At 34.3% G+C, this 24,894-nt stretch overlaps 1 protein-coding gene across 2 annotated transcripts in view; it reads left to right on the top strand.

Annotated features, from left to right (window-relative positions):
- Positions 1-24,894, top strand: part of LOC111027502 (protein Shroom) — a 174,373-nt gene that overhangs the window by 32,738 nt on the left and 116,741 nt on the right. For both annotated transcript variants that reach the window (XM_022305894.1, XM_022305895.1), the window contains exon 2: positions 17,888-18,211. In XM_022305894.1, coding sequence (XP_022161586.1) covers positions 17,888-18,211 — 324 coding nt within the window. The remainder of the gene's footprint in view (positions 1-17,887; positions 18,212-24,894) is intronic.

Below are 24,894 nucleotides of genomic sequence, written 5' to 3' on the forward strand. Positions count from 1 at the left end.
ATCCATCACAGACATTTGTACATAATATTTTAAAATATAAATATATAACCCACCGCCGTGGTGTATTATTGGCAATGACTTCAATAGGTTTTTTTCTACTATTCTTTTTTTAATTTTCGCCTTCTCATCGTACTGAGCGCCCAGATGGATTAGGAAACCATCGTTGTCGGTTAAAATTTCGTTTTTTATTTCGTTCCAAAATCACGATCGATATTGGAGTGGACCAATTAAATGCAGGCGACTATATATATTATATATTCGTATATTTACAATATGAATCATTACGGTCGATATTGCGAGTATATATATATATAATATCTTTGTGCGTCTCCATATTGGTATTTATTATTTCGGTCGTTCACTTTTTTTTTTTTTTTAATATTACAACGCGGTGCTGGATGTGTAATCGTTGCGTAAAGGCAAATATAATAATAATTGTGACCCTGAATAATGAGCCATAAGTCGACTGAGCTTTAATGTCGCAAGGTGATAAAAATGTATACATATTACACGCATTAACAATAATAACAACAAACACTTTCAAACGCACTCCATCGTATACAGTATAGTAGCATAATTTTATTAAATAGCATATTTTACCCGGGACGAGCATTGGGTATGTTCTACACCTGTATGCGTATACACGCCAGAGTTGAGTACGGGATAATGTCTTATTTAAAAAATATTAAATATACTGCACACGAGCCGATACCGCTTTTAAGTTTTGAATGCACACACAGTCGTCGTCGGTATATTATGTTATTATATCATTTATATCCATGAGCAAGCACTCGATTTCATTCATCATAACGGACGAGTTTGGTAAGACTTAAAAATAATATGTGCCAACTCTTTCTGTTTATTTTATGATTTCGGTGTATGTATATATTGGTAGGTTAGGTACAGTATGTTTGCCACCATCGGTCTCTTATCGTTTCCATCGCGTATGCCCACTACAGACATTATGGTTTCGTCAAAACACTTGTCGTGTTATTACGATTATAATATTATAATAAAATTTACCTGTCACAGTTGATGGTGTTGTATAATGTATATATTATTGTTGTGATTAACGCGACGTCCCATGAAGATAATATAATTTCACTTTAGAATAAGAAAATTGCTAGAACGCTCAGTTAACCGGATATTCTCGTTAATTTTGGACAGTTTTGGACGTTAAACGTTTTTATTACGCAATTTAACAATATTATAGTCGTAAAATTATATCACAATCACGTTTATTTTTTTTTTTTTAACAGGATAATTTTATTTTTTAATCTCACTTAGGTACTTTAATCTTTGGTTGCTCCAAGTGTAATATCTTTATTAGTGGCAGATTTAAGTACACTTTTGAGACTAAAGTTTTTTTTTTTTATATTTCATTCGCTTAATTTAATTAGTTTATATATGTGATATTTGTATAAAAAACAAATAATAACTTTGTAGTACCCATACCTAATAATTAATTCATAAAACGTAATTTGTTTCACAAGTCATATTATTTATTATTTTTTTGCGTTATATTATGACATTATCATTGAATGTTTTAAAATTATCGCAGTCATTAAAAAAAATGTTATTAAACGTATAATGTACGAATTTTCTTATTGGCATTATCAGATTAAACTAAATTTTTACTGGGACTTAAAATAAACCTGTATTTAAGTCATTTTAAAATATCTTCAATTATAAGGTGCCCACATGGGTGTAGCTTACATAGTAGATAGAAAATTATGCACCGACAAAGGTATCTAAATATTTACTAAAAATCGTAAATTAATTTAAATAATTAACACGACATTTCTTCTCATGTTTAAGCGATTGATAATTGTGACGTGTGAAGTATACTGAATTCTATATCTTACATATGGTTTTTTACTGCAGTAAATATACTATGATCATCAAAGGACTGATTTGCCACTCGTCAAAAAAAAATAATCATAACACATTTTCTTCTTTTGTGTATCATAACTGCTTTCATTTCGTTTAGTATACAAGCCGTTGGTAGTTTGAAATAATATTATCGTATCGAAATCTTGCATCGTTATATTCGAGTTTTTTTTTCTCTCCGGACATTTCAACGTTTTTTAATAGTTATTATTTAAAATGTTCGCCTTACATTGTCTGGATATTCTCGACGTTGAAAACACATTCCACCTAGACGCATTACGGATTGCGTTTGGTTTTCCGGTCAAATACTTAATGCATGTATACTGTATAGTAGGTATAGGTATACTCTATATACATTGTAATTATTACAATAATATTATAGTGACTAAAAAAATGAAACGTCTAGCCACACATATGGTTTCAGTTGTTGTTTCACATGGGTATACTTGATTTCCTGCAGTCGTAACAAAAACCGTTCAGAATATGATTTGCCGTACGGAATGTTTTCTACGATAACACCTATTACGGCCACCTAATATAATAATCATATTATATTATACATTCGTTCGCAACGGCGTTATGGCGGCGTTCAAACGTGTACACAATATTTATATGTACATATATACAATCGCGAACACTGGTGTGTGACGTGTACCTACAAATAAATTTCTACGGCATAAACATAGGTACAACAATAATATACATATTATATGGTACCTATATTGATAAAAGTTCGTATCGGTTTCAGTATTTCCGACCATATAGGTATAGTACCTATACACTTGTAATATATCTTATTACCTCCATAATGATAATAATATACGCTCGCATAATATATTATATATATGTACCTGCGATGGTCGGCTAACGCATTTTAAGCCCCGCGGGCCCGAGTTGGTGTACTGGTGTAGTATATCATATACATATATATTGTAACATACGCCCACCGACCTGACCGTTGCCGCTTTTCGGGGTAGAATGACTTAATGTGCTGTTAAAACAATCACTCCGCTGCTGTCTCCGCAAAATATATAGGTATATTATTCGTACCTATACATTATTATAATTTATGTGTAGCTGTATAGACGACTGCCCGAGCTGCAGTAACAATCGCTCGTCCAGAGGTGCGCTGCACCTTATTTATTCTACGATATGTGAGTCCTGAAAGTCAGTGCGCGCTTCACATGCCTATATATGTACTTTGAAGTTCTGCGAATTTCAGCTTAATATATGCCTATTAATACCTACCTGCATTAACAATTATTGTGTAAAGAATTACTATATTTCTGTCTATAATTGTTATCTATTATATTAAACAAGGCTCTCGCGGACGAAAATTCGTCCGGCTAAAAATTCCCCCTAGTTACATAATCTGTACAGATAGCTGCGGGTGGACCACGATGAAAATATATAGTCTGAAACTAGGAACGGACAGACCAAGAATGGCACTAACTGAAAATAGTTATGGAAGGATTTATCTCAAAAATCAAAAGCTGATAGAAAAATTGGAATTCGATTGAACGATTTGTGTCAACGTTTAGCAAATTAACTGAAGGGCATTAAAAATATGTTATTAAATTTTTAACACATAAAGCGTGAGTAAAAAAAAAAAATGTGTAATGCTTTTTAATTTGTTATCGTCAACTTGTATTAATTAACGCATATTAAAAAAATATATATTATTATTTAAAAATTTTAATTCAATTTTACAAAATTTAAAAACTATCAGAACAATTTTTTCTAGTGATTTCTTTTCGGCCATTCCGCTGCTCGTTTTGGTCAGGTCGTGTTCTAAACGTCGCGGTTACAAAAATATGTACTCACGTATAGAGCGTCGTTTACACGAGCTGACGTCAAAAATGTTCTGCAAATCTTCAGACGATTGTCAATATTCGTGTTTTTTTATACAAAAAAAAAAATGTTTTTATATCACAAACCGTTGAAACGTCAACAGCGTGTAATTCGCGTGAACCCGGTTCATCGTATATTATACTATTTTATGTATATTACAATATGATATAATACGCTCATCGGTAAACTGAAATATTATGTTATTATGCTCGCGTATATGCGTTATTGCGCGGACGTCATGGGGCGGTGGTGGCGGCGTCGCCGTTCTGTAATAAATAATTTCGTCGGTCGGGCCGGTCCGACGAATTCCGACGACGATATTATAATAGTACATATATACCATTATACCATACTAGACCAGAGAAGTATGCAGGCGTGGAATACAATGCAAGTGGCGCGCGAGTGCCCGTAATAATATGGTATTATGATTGTTATTATTATTACCATATAAAATATACGACAAGTGAAAAAAACGAACCGAAGAAACCGACGAAAGACGTGTTGGCAATCAACACGAGCGCTCGCGTATCCACATAATATAGTAGGTACGCCGTATTATAACATAATAAATAATAATATTATATGTAGTAGCCGGATCGTCAGCCGATTGTAATTATAATTTTTCCGTATCGCACACACACGCACATATACATATATTTAAAATATTGTTATTACGAGTCCCGCGGTGGCCACATCTGTACACAGTTGTTGTTCCTATGCGTATTACATATATATGTATGTATATAAATCGTCGTAGCCGAACGTGATTTATATATTATACGGCTTGTGCTGCGGAACGGGCCAACCGCAACGCGGTGTGATTTTTTTCTTTTCCGCAGTCGTGAAGAATCAAAAATAAAAAAGGTTTTTGAAGAAAAAAAATGCCCCACCAAAAAACACGACCACCGAGCCGCCCGTTCGACTACTACCGCGTTCGTCATTGCGTAGCCACGCAGGATACATATACATAACCATAATCTAAATAAATATATGTATATGCAGAGTGTCTCAAAAGTTCCAAATCTCCCCCCCCCCTACGTATTCTTCGAGTTAAATCAATATCTGATATTTAAATGTCGTTTTCCGACAGAAATCCATACGAAAAAATTCCGGTTTAATAGAAAAAATTCAAAAAAAAAATCACGAAAGACACACATCAAAAATACTTTGATTTGACCACGGAGATATTTAGGACGATAATGGACTTTTGGGACACACTGTATATTATGATATTTTATATTTGAGGCGTGCACAGTCCGCCCGTTCGTCTTTCACGCGCCGATACCGATGATTTTTCCTATATAGATACATTATATAGGTACGTGTATTGTGTTTAGGACGTTTAGGTATAAATGTTTATAATAATACCGCATATATACTGCGGCCGACGAATGCGTGCTCTAGCCCGGCGCATTATATAACGTTTAGGCATTTATTGGTACCTGTACAAAGTCCTATATGGATCCGGTCGACGGAGCAACTGCAGTCGGAAGACCTTATGGGAAATTCGTGTCCGCCGATGACGACAACGCGTGCGTGACCGCGACGTCGTCCCCTGGATAAAATTGTACTCAGGTGTGTCTGTATACGGAGTGTTTCACCAAGCGTACTAAATTTCCATTTTTTTTTCTTTAATGTATCTATCCAAATTCTGATTTTTGGAATTTTCGATTACGATATACTTCTTATTGTACATAGGAGCCCAGGGGTACTTATAAGGGCCACATTTTAAAATATTTAGATTTCTGTATATAATTTAAGGAGTGTTGTCCTGTGGCGATACAAACTTTTTTTTCGTAAGAGCACTAACCTTTTTTTACGATTTTTTTGAAAATTGTGACGTACTGGTTTAAAATTTAAATCCAAATGCTGAGGAGTAATTTCTGAGTTATTAAAATAACAAAATGTATACTGTAAGGAAAATATGATCCTTAAAAATGGTGTTATAAAAGTAGATAGGAAACATATAATGTATTATAATGAGTTAAAAAAGCGTTCGAATTTTTAATTAGAAAACAAATAACATTTAAATCTTAAAGAAGTAATTTGTTTAACAAATTTCGGGAAGACATGGGGAAAAACAAAGAAGTTTGTGCTTCGTATCGCTATAATACTTACGTATTTGAATTATTTCATTATTAAAGGAAACAATGGTGTGTACGTGCTGCTGTGTGAATCGTTCTGTATACACGCTTAGTGCAAAGTATTTAGATACGCGTTACCATATTCCTGTCACTTCCCCAACACCATCAACCATCGTTGTGGCACCGTCACGTGTCGTTTCCCGTACCAGCCGAAGTTTTCGATCCGGAAATCTTTTCGGAAACCACGTCCACTTCTTCATATTATTATGTACCGCCATGTTCATGTACCCATTTACCTATATATAAACATACGACACGGGCGTGTGCGTTCGCAGTGGGTAGCCAGAATGTAGACGTGTTCTATATAATATGATATGGTTTTTGATTTATTTTTCCTTCTTGAAGGATCGTGATAATTATTGTTATATATCGTTCCAATCGAGTTTTATATATTATAATATACATTTCAATAATTCCATTAGTGACCATTAGTGCATAAACGATTTATATACTACCTTACGAATCTGCATAGTTACCTGTTGTAAAATTGTCAATAAATTATCCACATATAAAATATATGTATGTATTATATATTGTACGGAGGAATTTCGATAATCGGGCGCACCTCACCGGCGCCAATCTTAACTTTTTTTCACTTTAATTTTATTTTAGGGTTATCTCTTTAATATTTTTAAATGCATAAGTTGCCAAGAACGCGGCGAATTTAATGCTCTGAACGCTGTCACGGTTTGGACAGAGAAAATGCATGCGATTAAAGCAGACATGATGATGAAATCATTAATGCTTAAATTATAATGCAAGAAAAAGTTATTGAAAAAATGTTAAATATAAGTACAAATATGAACAAAAAATCTATCACAAATTAGTTAAACGTTTAATGAAAAACCAATTCTATACATATGTGTACTAAACTATAATAGAAAATAAATTAAGTATAATTTAATCAAATCGTAGTGATGACAATAAATGGATTTACATTTTTACCCGATTTCTGTATGAATATCTAGTTTTTTTCTATAATCCAGAAGTATGTGTACCTTCCCTACTTACACGTGTCGGATTATCGAGACAACTACTGTTGTAGTCTCAAAAGTTATAGACATACAACCATTATCCAGTATTCAGGCCTCAGGGTCCATTTTAGATGGACGCAGTCATAACCTCCTAAAAATATTCACCCTTAATGGCCACTGCACATTAATTCTGCCTACTAATTCTCGCACTGCCGTACTAATCCTCCTTACTCGTTATCACATTTTATAAGATAGACTCTCTTATATACTCTATTTTGCACCGCTGAGCCGGGGGCTGCTGCAGGATTTTAAGACACAGGGCGTAATTAGCGTATAATATAGGACGCAGTGTATATAACATAACATTGAAACCATTCTTTTGTTCGGTGTTTTTTCCTCCAATGAAATTCGTATTAATACGTTTACGTGTAAACACATACCTTAGAAATAAACGTCTTCGTTGATAAAAAAAAATATATCAGTCACGCAAATACTTTATATGCATTATGCGCGAAATCCTTGAGAACATTTTTATGTATAGGCATAAACGAGTGGTGTATAGTTTCGGAATGAGAAAAAAATTTGGGAAAACAACATATTTTGGAACATTTTTTTTTTTATTGATTATCAACGCATTACACGTAGGTATTATACCGAGCTCTAATAGATTATAGATGACACGAAGGTTTGGGTTATTATGTTTTTTTTTATATTTTATTAATTCGCACTATATAATATATTACGTTCAGAAACGATTATTAAAGTGTAATTTATTATAATATATTTAATATAAGGTACCAATAGTACTCGCCAGTCGTCGCAGGTTACGATAATTTTATGAGAAATGCATAAAAGAATATATTATATTACACGTAGGTACCTGTAACGTAGTTTAGTTGTTATTAAGGATGCGGCATACGACGAGGCCAAAGACGGTTTTTGCAACAGGATGTACCTTCCATAATAATATGTACAGTATCCTTCACGGCTTCACCGTACCAAAATTAATAGCTTCGCGACCATAGCTGCACCAATATGGCTGCATCAAGTGTCCACCATGTCAATCCCTCGTCAGTTGTATTCAACAAAATGTTATAGCTTCGGGTTTTTTTTTTTTTTGTTACAAACCGATGCCTCCCACCGTAGTAATAGACGGCGTAGGGTCTTGTGTTCAATAACGTTTTACGGTCCATTCATTTTATGGTCTCTCAGGAGTACTCCTACCTATATAATATTGTATTTTATTTTATCTGAATTACTTTCTAGGTTTTTTTTTTTTTTACTTTCGACATTTTTACATTCCATAATTTTTGTTTTCAAGGTTCTCACACCGATTCTATACATACACGAGAGATAATAGCTCCGTGATTTACTAATATTGTATGTTTTGTAAAATATCGGTGCAATGGTATAATATAGTAAAATAGTATAAAAATGATAGTAAAAATTAAATTTGAGTTCAAAATGTCTCCAAGAAATATCAGTTAGTCTTGTTTGTATCCAAATAGTGTAGACTTTTATATAGGTACAAATGTTTAAGTGGACTAAGTGGACTAAGTGGAGTGTATAGGGGCTTTATCCAAAATAATAAGTTTGATTACCGATATGAGTTGTACAATATTTTGACGAATAAATATGGTTTCCTAATGATTTTTTATTATTACGTGATCGCTTTTACATAAATATTGTCCGCGTTTTCCAAGCTACTGACAAATACAAATACCTATACACGAAACGGACACTTAATGCTGTGTATTATGAATTAACAGACATCACTTCACTTGTTTAATCCTAATGGTCAATTAAAGGATTTCGTAACTTTGTTTATAATATCGTGAGAAACTCCAGCACGCCTTCTCGCTGTCTCGAAAGTTGGAACACGCTAAGCAAAACCGTCGATTGACAACTAACTACAATTATTACGTATGATTACCAAAACAAACGTACCTATATGCACCGTCATATACATTTTATACTACGTAGAGTCGACCACAAAAAAAAAAATAAACGTATTCGAAAAACGATATTTTGCATTTGTACAGGTAACATGAAAAAATGTCGACTGCCGAGCATACCTATTATATATTATGATATTGTGATCTCGATTATCATATTTCACCCTCGGCGCAACGAATTCGGCCACTTTAAAAATTCTCTAAGTAACCGGATACGGTTCATGTACCTATTATACATAATATATACCTATTATATTTATAATATATATGTATAGTTTGTGTAATATATGCATCTCGGACGTCATGTCGGGAAATAAGACCTCTCTTGTGTACAAAAGAGACTGTCATATTTTTTTAAAGAGCAGTTGAAAAATAACCTTTTTTTTTTTTGGAGCTAAAGCGTATTATTTAAGAGTGTTAAACGTGTTTAACGAGCCAAAAGAAAAAACGAAAATCACACGTTTACACGACGGTAAAACACGTTTTTTGATATTATCCACAGATCAGGATTAGAGTCCTATGTATATATGTATGCATATTTTTTTTCGGCAAATTTTAGGTACCTACTCTATATCTATACTGGCACCTACGCGTGTATAGAATAATATTATTTATCGGAATATCCGACGGCGTGCACTTTAGTGTGCCGAACCGTCCACTCGGAAAAAAGTACGGGACGCATCATCATAGACTTAGAGATATATCTGCAGCATATAAAACGATACCCTTGAGATTCTTGTACACTGCAACGACACGAATGTCTCTTGGAAAAAATAATATAATAATAGTAATATAGACGACGGCATACCGCGCGTAGAGCGTATACAGTAGACACAATATATATACATGTGCATACATAATATGCATTTACACGCACACACTGCAGCTGCAGTCTGGCGTCCTTGGCGATTTTGGTGTCTGATATTCTGATATATTTATATATGTATTTTATGGACCATGACGCCCAGCAAAACGATAGCTGTATACTATAATATAATATATATATATACTACATATATGGGCGGGTTTATGACATAACATTATTTCGTTCATAGTTGAAAAAAATTGCAAGTGTGATCGAGTATAATACATATATTATTATATTGTAGAGGAACATATATTAAATGTAATTGATTATCGATAGAGTTTGTCCTCAGAGAGTGTGATCATACGACATCGTACACACGTCAAATCTCTGTGAAAACTTAATCGAGTGCAAATTTTTTTTTACTATGTATTATTTTATGGTTCACGGAAGAATGATTTCAAGATCGAATCAAATAATGTACATTTGACAGAAGAACGAAATTAGGAAGGTTTTCTGCAAGATTTATGTGGATTTTATGTTTAATATAACAAGAAAAATGTGTATTTTTGTTTGATTTATGGCGTTCGACAATGGCTGCCGAAAAAAGCTTGAACAATTCGCTCCGACGGTATAATTACATTATAATATAATAATAATATACTAGAGTATTATTATGTCTCTTATCCAATTATTAGTTACGCAATACATTTTTGCGTCTATAAAATACAAACGATAACAATTTTTTTTTTAATATTTAGATAATTTGAATCCTCTCGGTTTTTGATGTCAATTTTCCGTTTACTAAAATATTATCCGAACGATTTTTATTTTGTCTCGTGATAAGTTGCATGCGTCTCGACTAAAATCGTTATTGTATATTGTAATTTGTAATAATGCAATGTAGGTCGATACCTACCTGTTTCAAATCGTTTTCGATCAATAATAATAATAATAATAATTACCCATATCCGAGTGCAAGATTTATGTGACTATAGTGGTTCCGATAACGAGGAGTTGTGCGCGATACTCGTTGTTCTGTACTTATTCATAATTTATACGAGCGCGTACAGTTATTATCGTATGGACCGAGTTGCAAACAAAAGCATATTATTGTTATTGCCGACGTCACAGCTACACGAATTCTCGCCAATTCGATTATTTCCGCTGTGTCGGATCATAATATATATAATCATCCGATGCCCGTTTTCAGTTTCTTCATCCGGTTTGCCTCGTGCAGCAAGTTGACCAATCGCTGAATTTGTTATGGGGAAGACTCACGTCGGCCGACGATTTGCGCTACAAGTGCCCGCATAACAATATTATATTACACCGGTTGAAAGTAGATGTCGTATGCAGTGATCCGACAAAACTTCGGTGCCTTGCTGGAGGCAGAAAGATAGTACATATAGATAATAGTAGTATACTTGTTGATGGTTTATACGTTATACCTACTTCTTAATCAATGGTACACTGAACAATATAATACCATAATGTGATGCGATGTACTGCAATGTTGTGGATATTATGACATACCCACCTGACCGCGGGAGACGTTCGGACAACATCGCGATTTGACAAACCAGTGCGGCTTATGTATCACTTTTGTATTGGTTGTGCAGGGAAAGATCTTCAAAAAACCCAACGTTTATATTATAGTATTTGTGTTCGGAAAAAGCATTTTTATGTAAATTATTATATTATATCCTCCAATGGGAGGAAATCAGAGCAGCTCACCCTCCCTAGTATACTTGAAACTATTATGTGTATCGTCGTGTCGACTATACACGTGGACATAAAGAATATATCATATTATATTATACAATATACTATATCGTACAATTATACAAGATTAAAATATATTCAATGAACTGCTAACACCTTTTTTAAATGATATCAATTTGAGAATTCTAATAAATAATAGAAATTATGTTTTCTGATTAAACGTCAAAACTGTCGTTTACTCAAATAATAAATTATAATAACATATTTTTTCTTAAAATTCGCATCAAGAAAATTTAATTAAAACGATGCACTCAATTAATTGCTTATAGTTTTTTCATCGGAGACGGAATTTTTTTACCGGTATTCTTAACGACATTCTATGGTAAATTTGTTGCAATTAATAGAAGTTATAGCTATATTATTCATTAAATTGTTTTATATCAATAGCCGTATTAATGACTTGTATTTTTATTACAGTGCTATATTTGAATAGGTACTTAACTTCATAAATCATGGTATGTACTATGTATATAGGTCATCGAGTTTTTACTATTTGTTTTCTACTATAAGAATGCATTTCAGACCACAGACTGTGCTCAACAGCCCATATTTCAAACCATTCACCGTTTTTTTTTATTGAGGTAAAATACAGGAAACGATATTATGATGCCACGAGTGTAACGAAGGACTAATTGATAAGCGTCATCCGTGGCTTATCGACGCCACAGTATCGCATGAAATCGATATCGAACATATCCGAATCGCCTATACAGTACGCAGCATTTTCATTGTACACAATAAGCTCAGTTACCTCCGAGTTGTGATATAACTAAGTTGAATTGGGATAATAAAAAATCGCTCGAGGTTAGGTTAGGTTAGGTAGATCCTTATTAATAGGTATGTACTAATATACATTAAAATAATACAGAAACCATACTCGTTCAAAATTCGATTTAGATACATCGGCATTTTCAAAGAAATCGTTTGATTAATAATTCAAAGTGAAAACACAGCTAGTAGATGATACTCTTTAAATACCAATTATGGTATAAGAAATCTGAATAATCGAAAATATCATAATATGGTGGTTGCGCAAACTTAAAACGCCAACAATCAGAATCTAAATAAACTCATTATTAAAGAAAACATATATGGGGGTGAGCAGCATACTTGGCCAATCATCCTATATAATATACATGTTTCGAGGCCTGCCGCGGGCCCACGTAACTATACGGTAGTCACGCCGCCGAGTATTATATTGTAGCTGGTGCACATAGGCACAATCATAATATTGTGTATCATCCTGCCGATCACACCCCCACCCGAACCACCGCCGTCATCGCAGACCTCTCACCGCCGCTACGTCCACAGCACCGTCTATATATGGATTGGGCGGCGGTTGCAACGGTTGCCGCGGATGACCTTGTCAAGGCCCAAAGTGCGTTGACCACACGTTTACACCTGACGACCGTAATGATGATGGACGACGGATAGGTATACCCATAATCTACATCATTCCACGCCCGCCCGAAACGTCGTAGAAAGTACTGTGCGCGTATGTGCATGCATGCGTGTGTGTGAGTGCGTGTGCGTGTGTGCGCGTGTGCGCACTTAATGTGTAAGTATATAATATAACAACCGAGACGAAAAAACGAAAATTTTGAAAAACTCAGCTGAGCGTATATAGTATTATTGCTGAGCCATCATGACCGAAAACAACACTCGCGACGTGCGATATCCTCACCTATATAATATTATTATTCGTATTCGTATTATACACACACTAATCATGCTTGATGCGTATATATAAATATATTATATAACGATATATGTGTATATATATATATATGTATGTATGTATAGAAAAGCGTATGCTCATAGCTCATTACTCGTATAGTCGTATAGTCGTAGACCCGTTATATTATGTATAAAGTAATAATTATGTACTGTAATTTAAGTGTATCAGTGGCGCACCGAAGGTGAGGACTCCCCGGTCCAGACATTGCCCCCCCTGATTCTAGGGGCCTAGTAGTAGCAGCATAGTACCTTGTCAGTAAAATACATTTTAATCGATATTTTATTTTTTATTCATCCCAAACGCCAGGTGCTATATATTTTTATTTCATCCACAACTCAAAAACATCGACCCTAGCTCGTGCACTATTTCTGGCGAATAAGGGAGGTGAAAGAAAACTGCAGGGATGTACAGTGGAATTAAACTAAAAACTGTTGTCCAACACATATATGCAACGCGATGCAATTTCAGACCTGTCGGGTCTTTCTTCTCGTTCAGTGTCTCGTAAGGGCGTAGAGAACTCGTGAACATTCTTTGTTCTATAAAGTTCGTCCTCTTGATGGACAACCTTCTGAACGGTTTACAAGTTTACAACACGTTTAATACAATCGGTGTTGATGCTTATTGACATTACCTCGAATAAAATGTAGTATATTGTGAAATTGAACTAACTATTATAGTTAAGTACCTATACTTACAATATATACTATATTAATTATTAGTACCTATATAGGTATATTTTTATTAATAATCAACGATATATTAAAATGATTTTACTGGTTCCGTATACCATAAAACCAAATAGTGATGGTGAAGGCGAAATTCCTACTCGTGCAGGTTAATGTACTTACTCTGAACTTCTATACGTTCAATAATAATTCATAGTACTTACCACGACGGCCGGAGTTGTTATCACAGAAATGCGTTTGTTCTATCGTTGTATACAAACAGTACACTAATAATTGATTAAACTCCTGTTATGCCAGTCGCCCGACGGGCTGTTTGGGTTCATTGCGAATAACGTTATCCAAGATGAATAATAAATGGATCATATTATGGGCCGCAAAAGCTTTTGATGAGTAGGCGTTTCTTAAAATAAGTTTTTTGTGCACAGGTTTAGCTGTAGTCATTATATAATTCTACCCGCGTCCTTCACACCGTATAGCTTTTCGTGTCCGACTGCAGTCGAAAACTCTCCGTTCAGATTATATTTCGAATTCGATAAGTATCAAATGTCCCAATACCTGATAAATTTTGAATCAAAATCGCCCGATCGCATGTTATAGCAGACAGAACCCATGTATGCATTCATAACGCCCGTCGCCCGCAGACCACACGCACGAGGCGTAACGGCGATATAATATTATTAATATGCAAAAGTAGGTGGAAGTCGTGGCTGCACAATATTGTATATATGGTATTTGGCGGAGAACTAAACGTGGTGGTGGCTGCAGCAGAAGTATTATGTTAGCAAGAACTAATAATATATTAGTTGAATAGCACGTGGGCAACTATATACACTTACCTATTCACTGTACGTATATATGTATCATATATTATATTATTGCGCACATGCAGACCGCATGTAAACCTATATAAAACTTGCATATACTATAAATATTAATATAACAATATTCCAAATGGTATTTTACGATAAATCTCGTTGTCTAATAAATTGTTCGCGACTCGTGTTTTTTTTCCATAATGGCAAACGTCCCGAGACCAAACCGATGTCCATTAAATCAACGTGTATTGGAAACGAATGACCGACTTTCGGCATGGCGCAGACATAAAGGAAACACAGATTGACTGCGCGTGCTGCTGCTGCGGGTGTATATCTGAAGGAGAATGAGAGAGCGTGAGAGAGAGGAGAGAGGGATAGAGAGAGAATGAGAAAGATATCGAGGGAGAAGGTCGGATTATTGAGTTATATATTATTACACAAACACCCATGTTGCAAAAATATTATTGTGTGTACAATATAATATAATGACAATAATGTTTTAATGTATCGAACGGCGAAGGCTGCAGTATACAGCGGAAAATTACAGGCGCCAAGAAAAAAGAGAGAGAAAAAAATTACTATCAAATATCTTCGCGAGATTTTCGTTTGACAATCGAGCGCGAAATATATCTATATATATACATATGTATGTCGTGTCCTAGTATCGCATAATAATATTGACTATTATATAAATCCGCATTGTCGACGAGTCGCGATTGTGTGCCGCGCGTAATTATGATTACACGGACTTGTGATTGGCCATTATCTTACGAAAACCTCCGATATTCGAAAAACATACGCACACGGGCTTGTGCGACGTTGAAAATTGTGCACGCCCATCGCGGTACGATTATAATATTATTATGTTATTGTATTCCGATATAAAATAATGGGCTCATCTTGCGAAACGAAACATTATAATAGGTTTACCTACTCGACTATTGATATATTTTGTCTGTACGAGCATACGCGCGATATGTTCGTAGTCGTCGTGTATTACTTGTATAGGTGCATTTCCGAGCAATTAAAAAAACGAACATACCTATACATAATAATATTGTAATATTGCACATAAACGTATAGTTGAGAAACAAAATATAATATGAATGTGTCCCTTACTCGTACTGTATATGATTCGTTGTTCAACGCGGATTGGGAACTGTGGTGGGGGATAGGAATAATACGTCATTACAATAATATTATTATATATAATGACCGTCCGTTCGACTGTTTAATAATAATATGTACATGTACCTATACATGCGACTATTAAAAATAAATTACTATCTCCGCGTACACACACTCGCATATATATAGATAGGTATGATATGTAAGCTATACTTGACTAATTTCTCAATAATATATTAATATCGCATAAAGTCCGCTGCAGGATTTTGTATATTGCAGTATGTATTGAATGGTTATTCATGTTTTTGCAATCCGTCATCACGATCGTACGCTTTTGTTGCTATGAAACGGCGATGACAGGTTTTTTGTTTAATGCTATTCTCTGTACATTTAACATGAAAATTCGTCTCCGCAGTGAGCTCTCTGCCGTACCCAGCTAGGCGTGGACAGTACTCCAATTAATTAAATATGTCTTAATAGTTAATATAATATGAGAAAAAAATGTAACATTTGATACAAATTGATTTTGGTTTAAAAGGATAAAACAGACTAATAGTGTGCTAATAACCAATAGCTGTTCGTGTATATTTTGTGTATATAGTTAATTTTTAACGTTTTATTAATATGTTCTTTAGCGTAGATACTAGATGTACGTACCAAAGGTGTGTTGAAACTAAAAAAGTTGAGAGTAGGGGAAAAAGTATAATGATAATATTATATTTAGCTGTATAGCACTCCAGTAACTTAACCTACGATGGTATATAATATTATATAGGTACTAGTATATTAAAAATATGATAGTATGCCAGTATACGAGTTTACTCGTCCTCGGGTTTAATTCGATTGAACGTCATATATTATACAACTGTTGAACTGTATATACGCATGGTTGCTGCAGCAACTGTATCGAGGCCCGCAGGGTCGTATAAGACGTATATAATATTCGAAATTAAGTATTACCTTTATATATACGCGCGCATAATATATTGTAATAGCTAACGAATTTCGTACTGCAATTTAAAGAATTCCGTCGGGCCTTCTCTGCAGAAAGCATAATATTTTAATACTCTTACTCCTATATATACATATATAATATTATATATCTTTATATTATATAGATACTATATTTAATATAATATCTATTTCGCGTGTTCTATATATAATATGTTATTATACGTGTACATAAGTATATAATAACGGTCGGTACTCTAATTATTTAATCACAAGTATTATCAATCCGCGAGACCTCGAGCCTTACCAAGAAATATCTACCAATTATATATACGCCAGGCGTGCATACACAGATGCGTGCGTTACCGGCTATTTAATATATTATGTACTTACAACTTACCAATATATAAACAAAAAACAACTATGCACACTGTACACTATATATAAAATATGAGACGCATTGTGCCAGAACAACTTGGTGTAGCTAATACCTGCAAAAATATAAAAATTTGTTTTATTTAAGATACAATTTGACAAGATATAGATTAACATATGTACCTAAATATTACATTTTAAAAAACCTCAAAATAAAATTGTTAGCTGGACCAGTGATGTTATGGTGCGCATCACCAGAAGGGTTTATCAAAAATATGAAACAAAATGAAACTTTGATTTCGTGCAATTCGGTTTCTTGTACCAACAACAGTCTTATATGCGTGTCATACATACGTATACTCAAGTTATGTTAAATCTATATAAAATGGCTTGGAGTTTGGATTCAACTATGCACTCGTTACATATATTATATAATAGAATATGAAACATTTGTTTGGAGGTTCCCTTTTAGAAAATCGAAATTAATACGCTTGGGAGTGGTGGATCAGAATAAGTCGCATGCACGCCGCTGAGCCACAGTACGCACACACGATTTGTTTTGGCACTGGCGTTTAAATAATTTAATAATTTCAGTATAAGTATCATTAATATACACGTCTAGCTCCGAATTAAGAAAAAATGTTTTCAAAATTGCGATTAGTGTGTTAAGCCGCGCACCAATCCAAATTCACTCATATTATACTGAAAATACAACTGACTTGCACCTTTTTTCTTCTACCAAACTGCTACAGTAGACTCCGTTTCTAATAGAGTGTGTTTCGATTTCCAGAGAGGATTCAAATGTCGGCGTCGGTGGTGGAGGCGGTGCCGGTGCGTTCACTCGGTGGCTTCGAGAGTTTAGACGTGAGACTTACAAGGTGAACTCTGCCGGAGGAGCATCCGGTGGAGGCGGCGGCGGTGGAGGAACCTATCACAGTACGGCGGCCGAAGATGGCAGGCGGAGGCACTCGTTCAACGCGCACGACAAGAGCGCCCAACACCGGGCGGAGCAAAGACTGCAACTGCAGGGTGGCGGTGGCGGATCGCACGTCTCGCCGGCGTCCAAGACGCAGGCTTGCAGGCGGGCCAACAGCACGGCCGCACCAAAGTCCAGGTAAGCCGGCCCTTATATATAATATATTATAAGTATATTATTATTTATGTACAATACGTTACCTATGTAATGTTTGAGCATAACACCGTACACACGGTCACTATAGTCTCATAACAGAAATAATGAACTGTGTTATGACTTAAATTTCTAGTATCTAATTCAAAAAATGATTTACTTAATTATAATTATTGATAGTTGATGAACATAACAATAATCCTAGGCACGTTAAAATACATTTAAATATAGTTTATAGTAATAATAATAATAATAATAATAATAATAAAATTATTGCAGAATAGTATAGTTGACTCCGTTCTACATAGGCAGTACACACAATATTGCACACTTTAACAAAAAAAAAAAATATATTCATATTAAAAATAAAATATTAAAATAAATTATCGACTGCAGACATATTGTACATTTGGACGCGTCGTTTGTTTGAAGTTAAACAAACAGTCCCTTGCGATCTGTGATTTATAAACTCCTGTAGTAGGCATGTACGACGTCGTTATTCTTATATAATAAACACATATCGTAAATCCTCTCGGGACTCACGTCACATTGCTACGCCCATTCTGTTTATCACATCTTTAAAAGTCGATCCCGATTATAATTTATTAGGGGATTTGTATTCATCTCACCGATCGTTACGGGTTTTTACCTCGAGGACAGTCATAGTGTCGTGTTTTTTAAATATTATTATATGTATTACTATTTTAACTCGAACTTGGCCAAACAAAAATAAGTCATATATTGCCACTCCCGCAGCCGCTCGATATGCGCATATATATTTAATAAATATATAGATCTATAACTACTATGTATATTGTACACTAATATATAGTATTACATGCACTACACACATATTATATACATATATTCTATTATATAGTGTTATTATTATCAACTTCACTCCTCAGAGAATAATAATGTAATATAATGTATAATAACATAGTCGAAATAATATGCAGCGCAAAAACGGTAACGGCCTCGCAGAGGTGTGATGACCCAAAAAAAAAAATAGTAATAATAAAATAAAAATGAACGCTCGTGAGATCTACGTCGTGACCGGATCATCCGGTGCCACGTTACCCCTACACACATACAAACACATTTATATTTTATGTGTGTACTGCTCGTACCAATATAGTTTAAGTACACGCGAAAACACTAAACTAGGTTGGGAGCGTTATGGCCTTGAGCCAATGAGAAATCTAAGGGCTGCAACTGATTGATGTGAACGATTAGTTAACCGGAACAATCGATTGTCCGCGGCGTGTCACGTACTGCTCGGCAACTTGTGTAGGCGTATTTGTAGTGAAAAAAACTGTACACATAATAACAATTATTGTCCAGTTGTCCGACGTCTACCTCGTTCATTCCAGTTTGGATGAACACACTTTGCAGATACTCTCCGACTTTTCGTCGATGCAGTCGAATCAAAAATTGAGACTCGATATTCGCGACCAAATTACGTGGTAATGTGAAAAACAATCGCCTCCGTGTACCAGTTGTCATGTCTTTTTTCAGCGTGTATTTTTATCATACATAATATACAAGACACATAATGCACATTAATTAGTAATTTTTAACGACAAAGTTTTTGACCTTTGACTTCACTTTTATAGTTTTTACCTCATTATAGTGACCTTGATTATCTCCGTGCAGTCAAGTTTTTGTATCAGGGAAAATATCTGTTCATTTTTTCATCGAAAATTCCTTATTTTTAATTATTATATCTATCTATTATAGTCAGATCTGTTATTTCGTCTGCGTATTCAATATTGACAAAAATGTATTTAACACCAACAATCGAGGTCGGCATTTTGAAACATAATATTTTTGATTAGTGTTTTTAAAATCCCTCAACATCTGAACTATACATATTTGAACTCTAGTTTGATAATATCTTGTACTTTGTTGTGATGACATGTGATATTTATCGACCGAAACAGAACATTATTTCTAGATCTGAAGCATTTAAATCCCAATGCTCGAAGGTCGGGGTCATTTACCATGCATCCGGTTATACAGGGCTTGAAAAGAAAATAATATTATATTCATACGAGTTCATTCGTTCAGGCGGTTAGTCACCATAATGGGTGAATGAACAAAAAATACAAATAGACACCGTTAAACGGACCTTCCGGAAACACACCCCGGCTGCCTGGTTGTACTCACCTCTAGAAGGCAGAAAGAATAGGTATATAAAAAGTAAAATTCAAATCCAAGTGACAAATTAATTTAAAACTATAGGCAGCTGTTACAAGCCAGTAAAATATAGGCAATTTTAATGATTTCTGCCAAAATGAATTGTTGTTATGTACACTATATATATGTGTGCATTAAATTATTTAGATATATATAGATATCTAGTAGGTATACTATGTATATTGTATATTAAACAGAGACATTTTGACGATGGCATCGCCACATCAACCGAAATAAAACATTAATACTAAATAATAACAATAGAATATAGTAGGTATAGGATATAAAATTCTGAAATATATTGGTAGTTGAACAATAAATTACATGTCTACTTTACATGGTACTAACAAATTAGCAGAAAAAATTAAGAAATATCAAAAAACAACGTATTTAATATATTTATGGCGTAACGATTGAAAAAAAAATACGTTTATATCTTTATCCACACGGGAGCACAGGTGCAATGTCGTCTAAGTACAACTTGTTGAAATGAAATAAATCTATACCTATAGCATATAATACGAACGACGGGTGGAGGAGACGGAGTTGACGTTAAATATTTTATATTGTCAATTAGACACTGCTGCAGCATAATACATAATAATATTATAATTATTATTACTGCGTATAGACGATCGCGGAATATGATGAATATGAGTGTTTAAGTCGACTCTTGTCGTCCGACCTCGTCGGATGAAAGATGATCGTATATTATAATGTATTATTATTAATAGGTAATAAATAATAATATACAAACGGAAATCGTTGAGTTAGAGGAACAAAAGAACAATAACGAAAAGAGGTATATATATTAACACTTTTACAGTATATAATAATATTATGTACGTATATAATGTTCCGACGCAACTAATTTTATACCCGATTTCCGCGTGAACCATGAACTACCGCATTTACCTATATATCGCATTATATACCTACCTCGCCAGCGTACGATGATGATTCGTCAGGCTCTTGTTCATGGTGTCGTCCATTCGGCTCGGTTCGCCAATATATACCGTGTCTGCCTATACCGTTCGCAGAGCTATTGCTAAGATCTCTAAACACTGCAGTTGTTAATAAGTACCTATATATATATATATAGGTACAGACTAAAAATATATATACTTATATTCAATTATTATACAAATTATTATATCGATGTAATGGCATGTATTAATATTATTCGGGCGTTCAGCTGTTATCGCGATAATTATGAATTATGATGTTGACCATAATATTATATATTATAATGTGTATAAGTAGCGTACATATAAAGACGTATTTCACCTGAATATAATTATAGTATATTCAGCAAGCGAATGTGACACGATTATTAACATATATATATATAATATTATATATATATATTACGCACGGCGGTATTTGTCGAAAAACCACTCCTGTCGTAAATCTCAGTAGTCGCAAAATTAATATGTTTGGCACTAAACGCCTATTTAAATTTCATTTTTTTAAACTCATTATCTGAATTTATCTCGGACACGATTTTGACATTTGTATGGGTAGGTGCCTAATGAATTATGTATGTGCACTGCGCAGTAATCCGTCTGCGTTATATTACGTTGTTGATATATTATACCAGCTGCAGTTTGTTATATTTTTATGTATTTTATCGAGTAGGTAGTAGTTATATACAATTTGACAATAAATTGATTTTACATTTTGAAAAAAATTAGAAACACAATACTTAATTGTATCGCCAATTATAGCTACACCTGAGCTACAGCGCATTTATATTATTGTAGTACTATGACATCACCAAATAGAGGTAGTTAATTATTGCCGTTGTTGTACACCGTCGAAGACCGGATGTAGTGTTCAAAAAATAAAACTGTGCGGTTAATGAAAAACGTGGAGCGATATAATATAGTCATAATTATCTCGATTTAAACGTATAAGTTATATATTGCTGATAAATGTTCGATGATTATGATAAGTGTTTTATTTGTTCTAACATATACGAGAAGCTTAATCGATTGATACAGCGATATTTAATATAATATATTACATCTGTGTATTTGTGTGACATGCGTGTAGGCCAACTATATAAATATATATTCTTATAAAGTCGTTATTCGAACGTGTCCGTTGAGCATTATAATATCTATTCAACTGCAAGTGATCCGGTCAACTTACTACACAGGAAATAAATTCAACCCGTTCGAATCGAATACTAAATAAATAAAATGTGCAGTCTTTGAATGGAAATTAGAAATTTTTTTAAACTGTTTTAACGAGAATTGAGCTGTGTGCGAGACATTTAGAATAAAGCGCGGGCGGACGAAATTGTGACAGGCGACGGATACGATTCGTGATGACGGGGATGGAAGAGAAAGTCTCGCTATTCGTATGTCATATATATATGTATATTATTATTCATGTGTGAAACCAAACAGGATAATAAACGTGGACGTGTGTGGTGTGAGAGACCACTAGAGTCTCGAGAATAGACGATAGGTAAATACAACGGACGAATAGAGCTCTCTGGTCATCGAGGAGATCGCGAATTAAACTGATTTCAAAGTGGATGACAGAAGAAATTAGTAAACTAAATCGGTCGATTTTGGAGTGGAACGATAATACATAAAAGAACAATGAGTGAGTACGTGTATCAAGGTATATTGCAACCTACCATAATAGCAAACACTGCAGGGTCTTAGTGAAAATATACAATTTAAACGCCTAATATTGTTCGATTGTTTGCAACAAATGAAATACCTGCCTTTGTACAATATATAATAATTAATTATAAAATCATTAAAACGCATGATTACACGTATCTGCACTATATTATGATTAAAGTGAAACAATTTCTACGCGGAGGGGGTGACGAACTGAATACATTAAAAGTTACAATAAACAATTGAAAAATATTATACATAATATGCGGATTATATTATTGGTATTACGCACGACAATAACACCGTAATCGTTAATCTCAGTAATAATATTGATATTGGCGGCAACTTTCTGTTGATGTGCATCCATTGGCGAAATCCAGTGAAGTTCTAAATGTGCGGCCCGCGTAATATATTCGGCACACGACTGTGGTATAAGCTTACTGCTCAGCGGTAAGCTGAGGTGAGTTCACAGTTGGTATACTGTTTGTGAACTCGCAAATGAGCGTGTAACAGCAGTGATCATATTTTCCTTTGTTCAGTCTTCTGAAAATGGCCGTAGCGAGTTGTTCGATTTTTGATCAAGTCGTTTTTACAACGCAATTCGGAGAAACATTCATATAATACGGTATTGTATGATGATGTATGCTTGGAGTTTTCTGAAGATTACACCAAAAAGGTTATGCATAGTGGATTACACCCATAAGGTAAGATGCACATATCAGTCACCTATATTTAAATATTTAAAAATATACCCACCTGAACTTGTTTTTATATATATTTCACGATTAACGAATACTGTCTTCGTACGACACTCAGGTACGTCGTCACGTCGAGTGTCGACGGGAAGTTCTCATTGTCTTTTTACCATTGGCGGTCTACGAGTTACTTTAATTTATTTTTGTTCTTACATTTAAATGTGTTCGTATAAATGTCTCAATAATTTTCATAATACGTATTGAGTGTAGTTGAATTAACTTAACGATGGATTTTAAACGTCCATAGTCGTTTAGTGAAATCGCAAAGTTTTTTATTTAATCGTAATACTTATAAACATCGACGATAATCAATTTACATCGATAGTATTATAGAACCTAAATAACCGACGATATATAGTAAATGAGAACTTCAACGGTAGCAAGTATTTACGATACTACACAGTATACACTTATGTCACATATATAGTGAAGAAAACGGCGAAGAAATAAGTACCATAATGTTGACAAAGGAAGTGTAGACGATTCCGGACGATAATAAGGGCATAACATTATAACCGAATAAAGATCGGTATCGATCACGCCGATCGTAGATAATGCGATGTACATGCGGCAACTACAGGTCCCATAATATTATACTGATAGTGTTGCTGCGTGCGCGTGAGACTGCAATAGGTGATAAAAAACAAATAAAAAAAGTTAATAACGTTCTAAAGGAAAGTCATAATATACTATTACTGTTCGGTTCGAAGAGATAAAATATGTGATAACGAGAAGGCTGCTGGTTGTTGGCTGCTGCTGCAGAATCGGCTGAATGATTATAAATATGTGGAGAATCGTATATTATTATTTCCGGACAACAGACGCCATATATCGCCACTTAGCGATATACACGACCGGAATGCACAGACATATTATTATTATTATTACTCGAAACAGCAATTAAGAGAAGTACGTTGAAACGTTTACCGAGAATTTATCTTGTTTGACCTTCTATCGGAAAATATAAAGAAAAATAGGGCGTAATTAAAGATGTTTGTAGCAATATATATGTATAAATACAATGCCATGGGCTTAAGAGAACTCCTGGAAGGGTATATAAAAAAATGGAATGCAA

The sequence above is a fragment of the Myzus persicae genome, unplaced genomic scaffold (assembly GCF_001856785.1).
Source record: "Myzus persicae strain clone G006 unplaced genomic scaffold, MPER_G0061.0, whole genome shotgun sequence".
NCBI lineage: Eukaryota > Metazoa > Arthropoda > Insecta > Hemiptera > Aphididae > Myzus > Myzus persicae.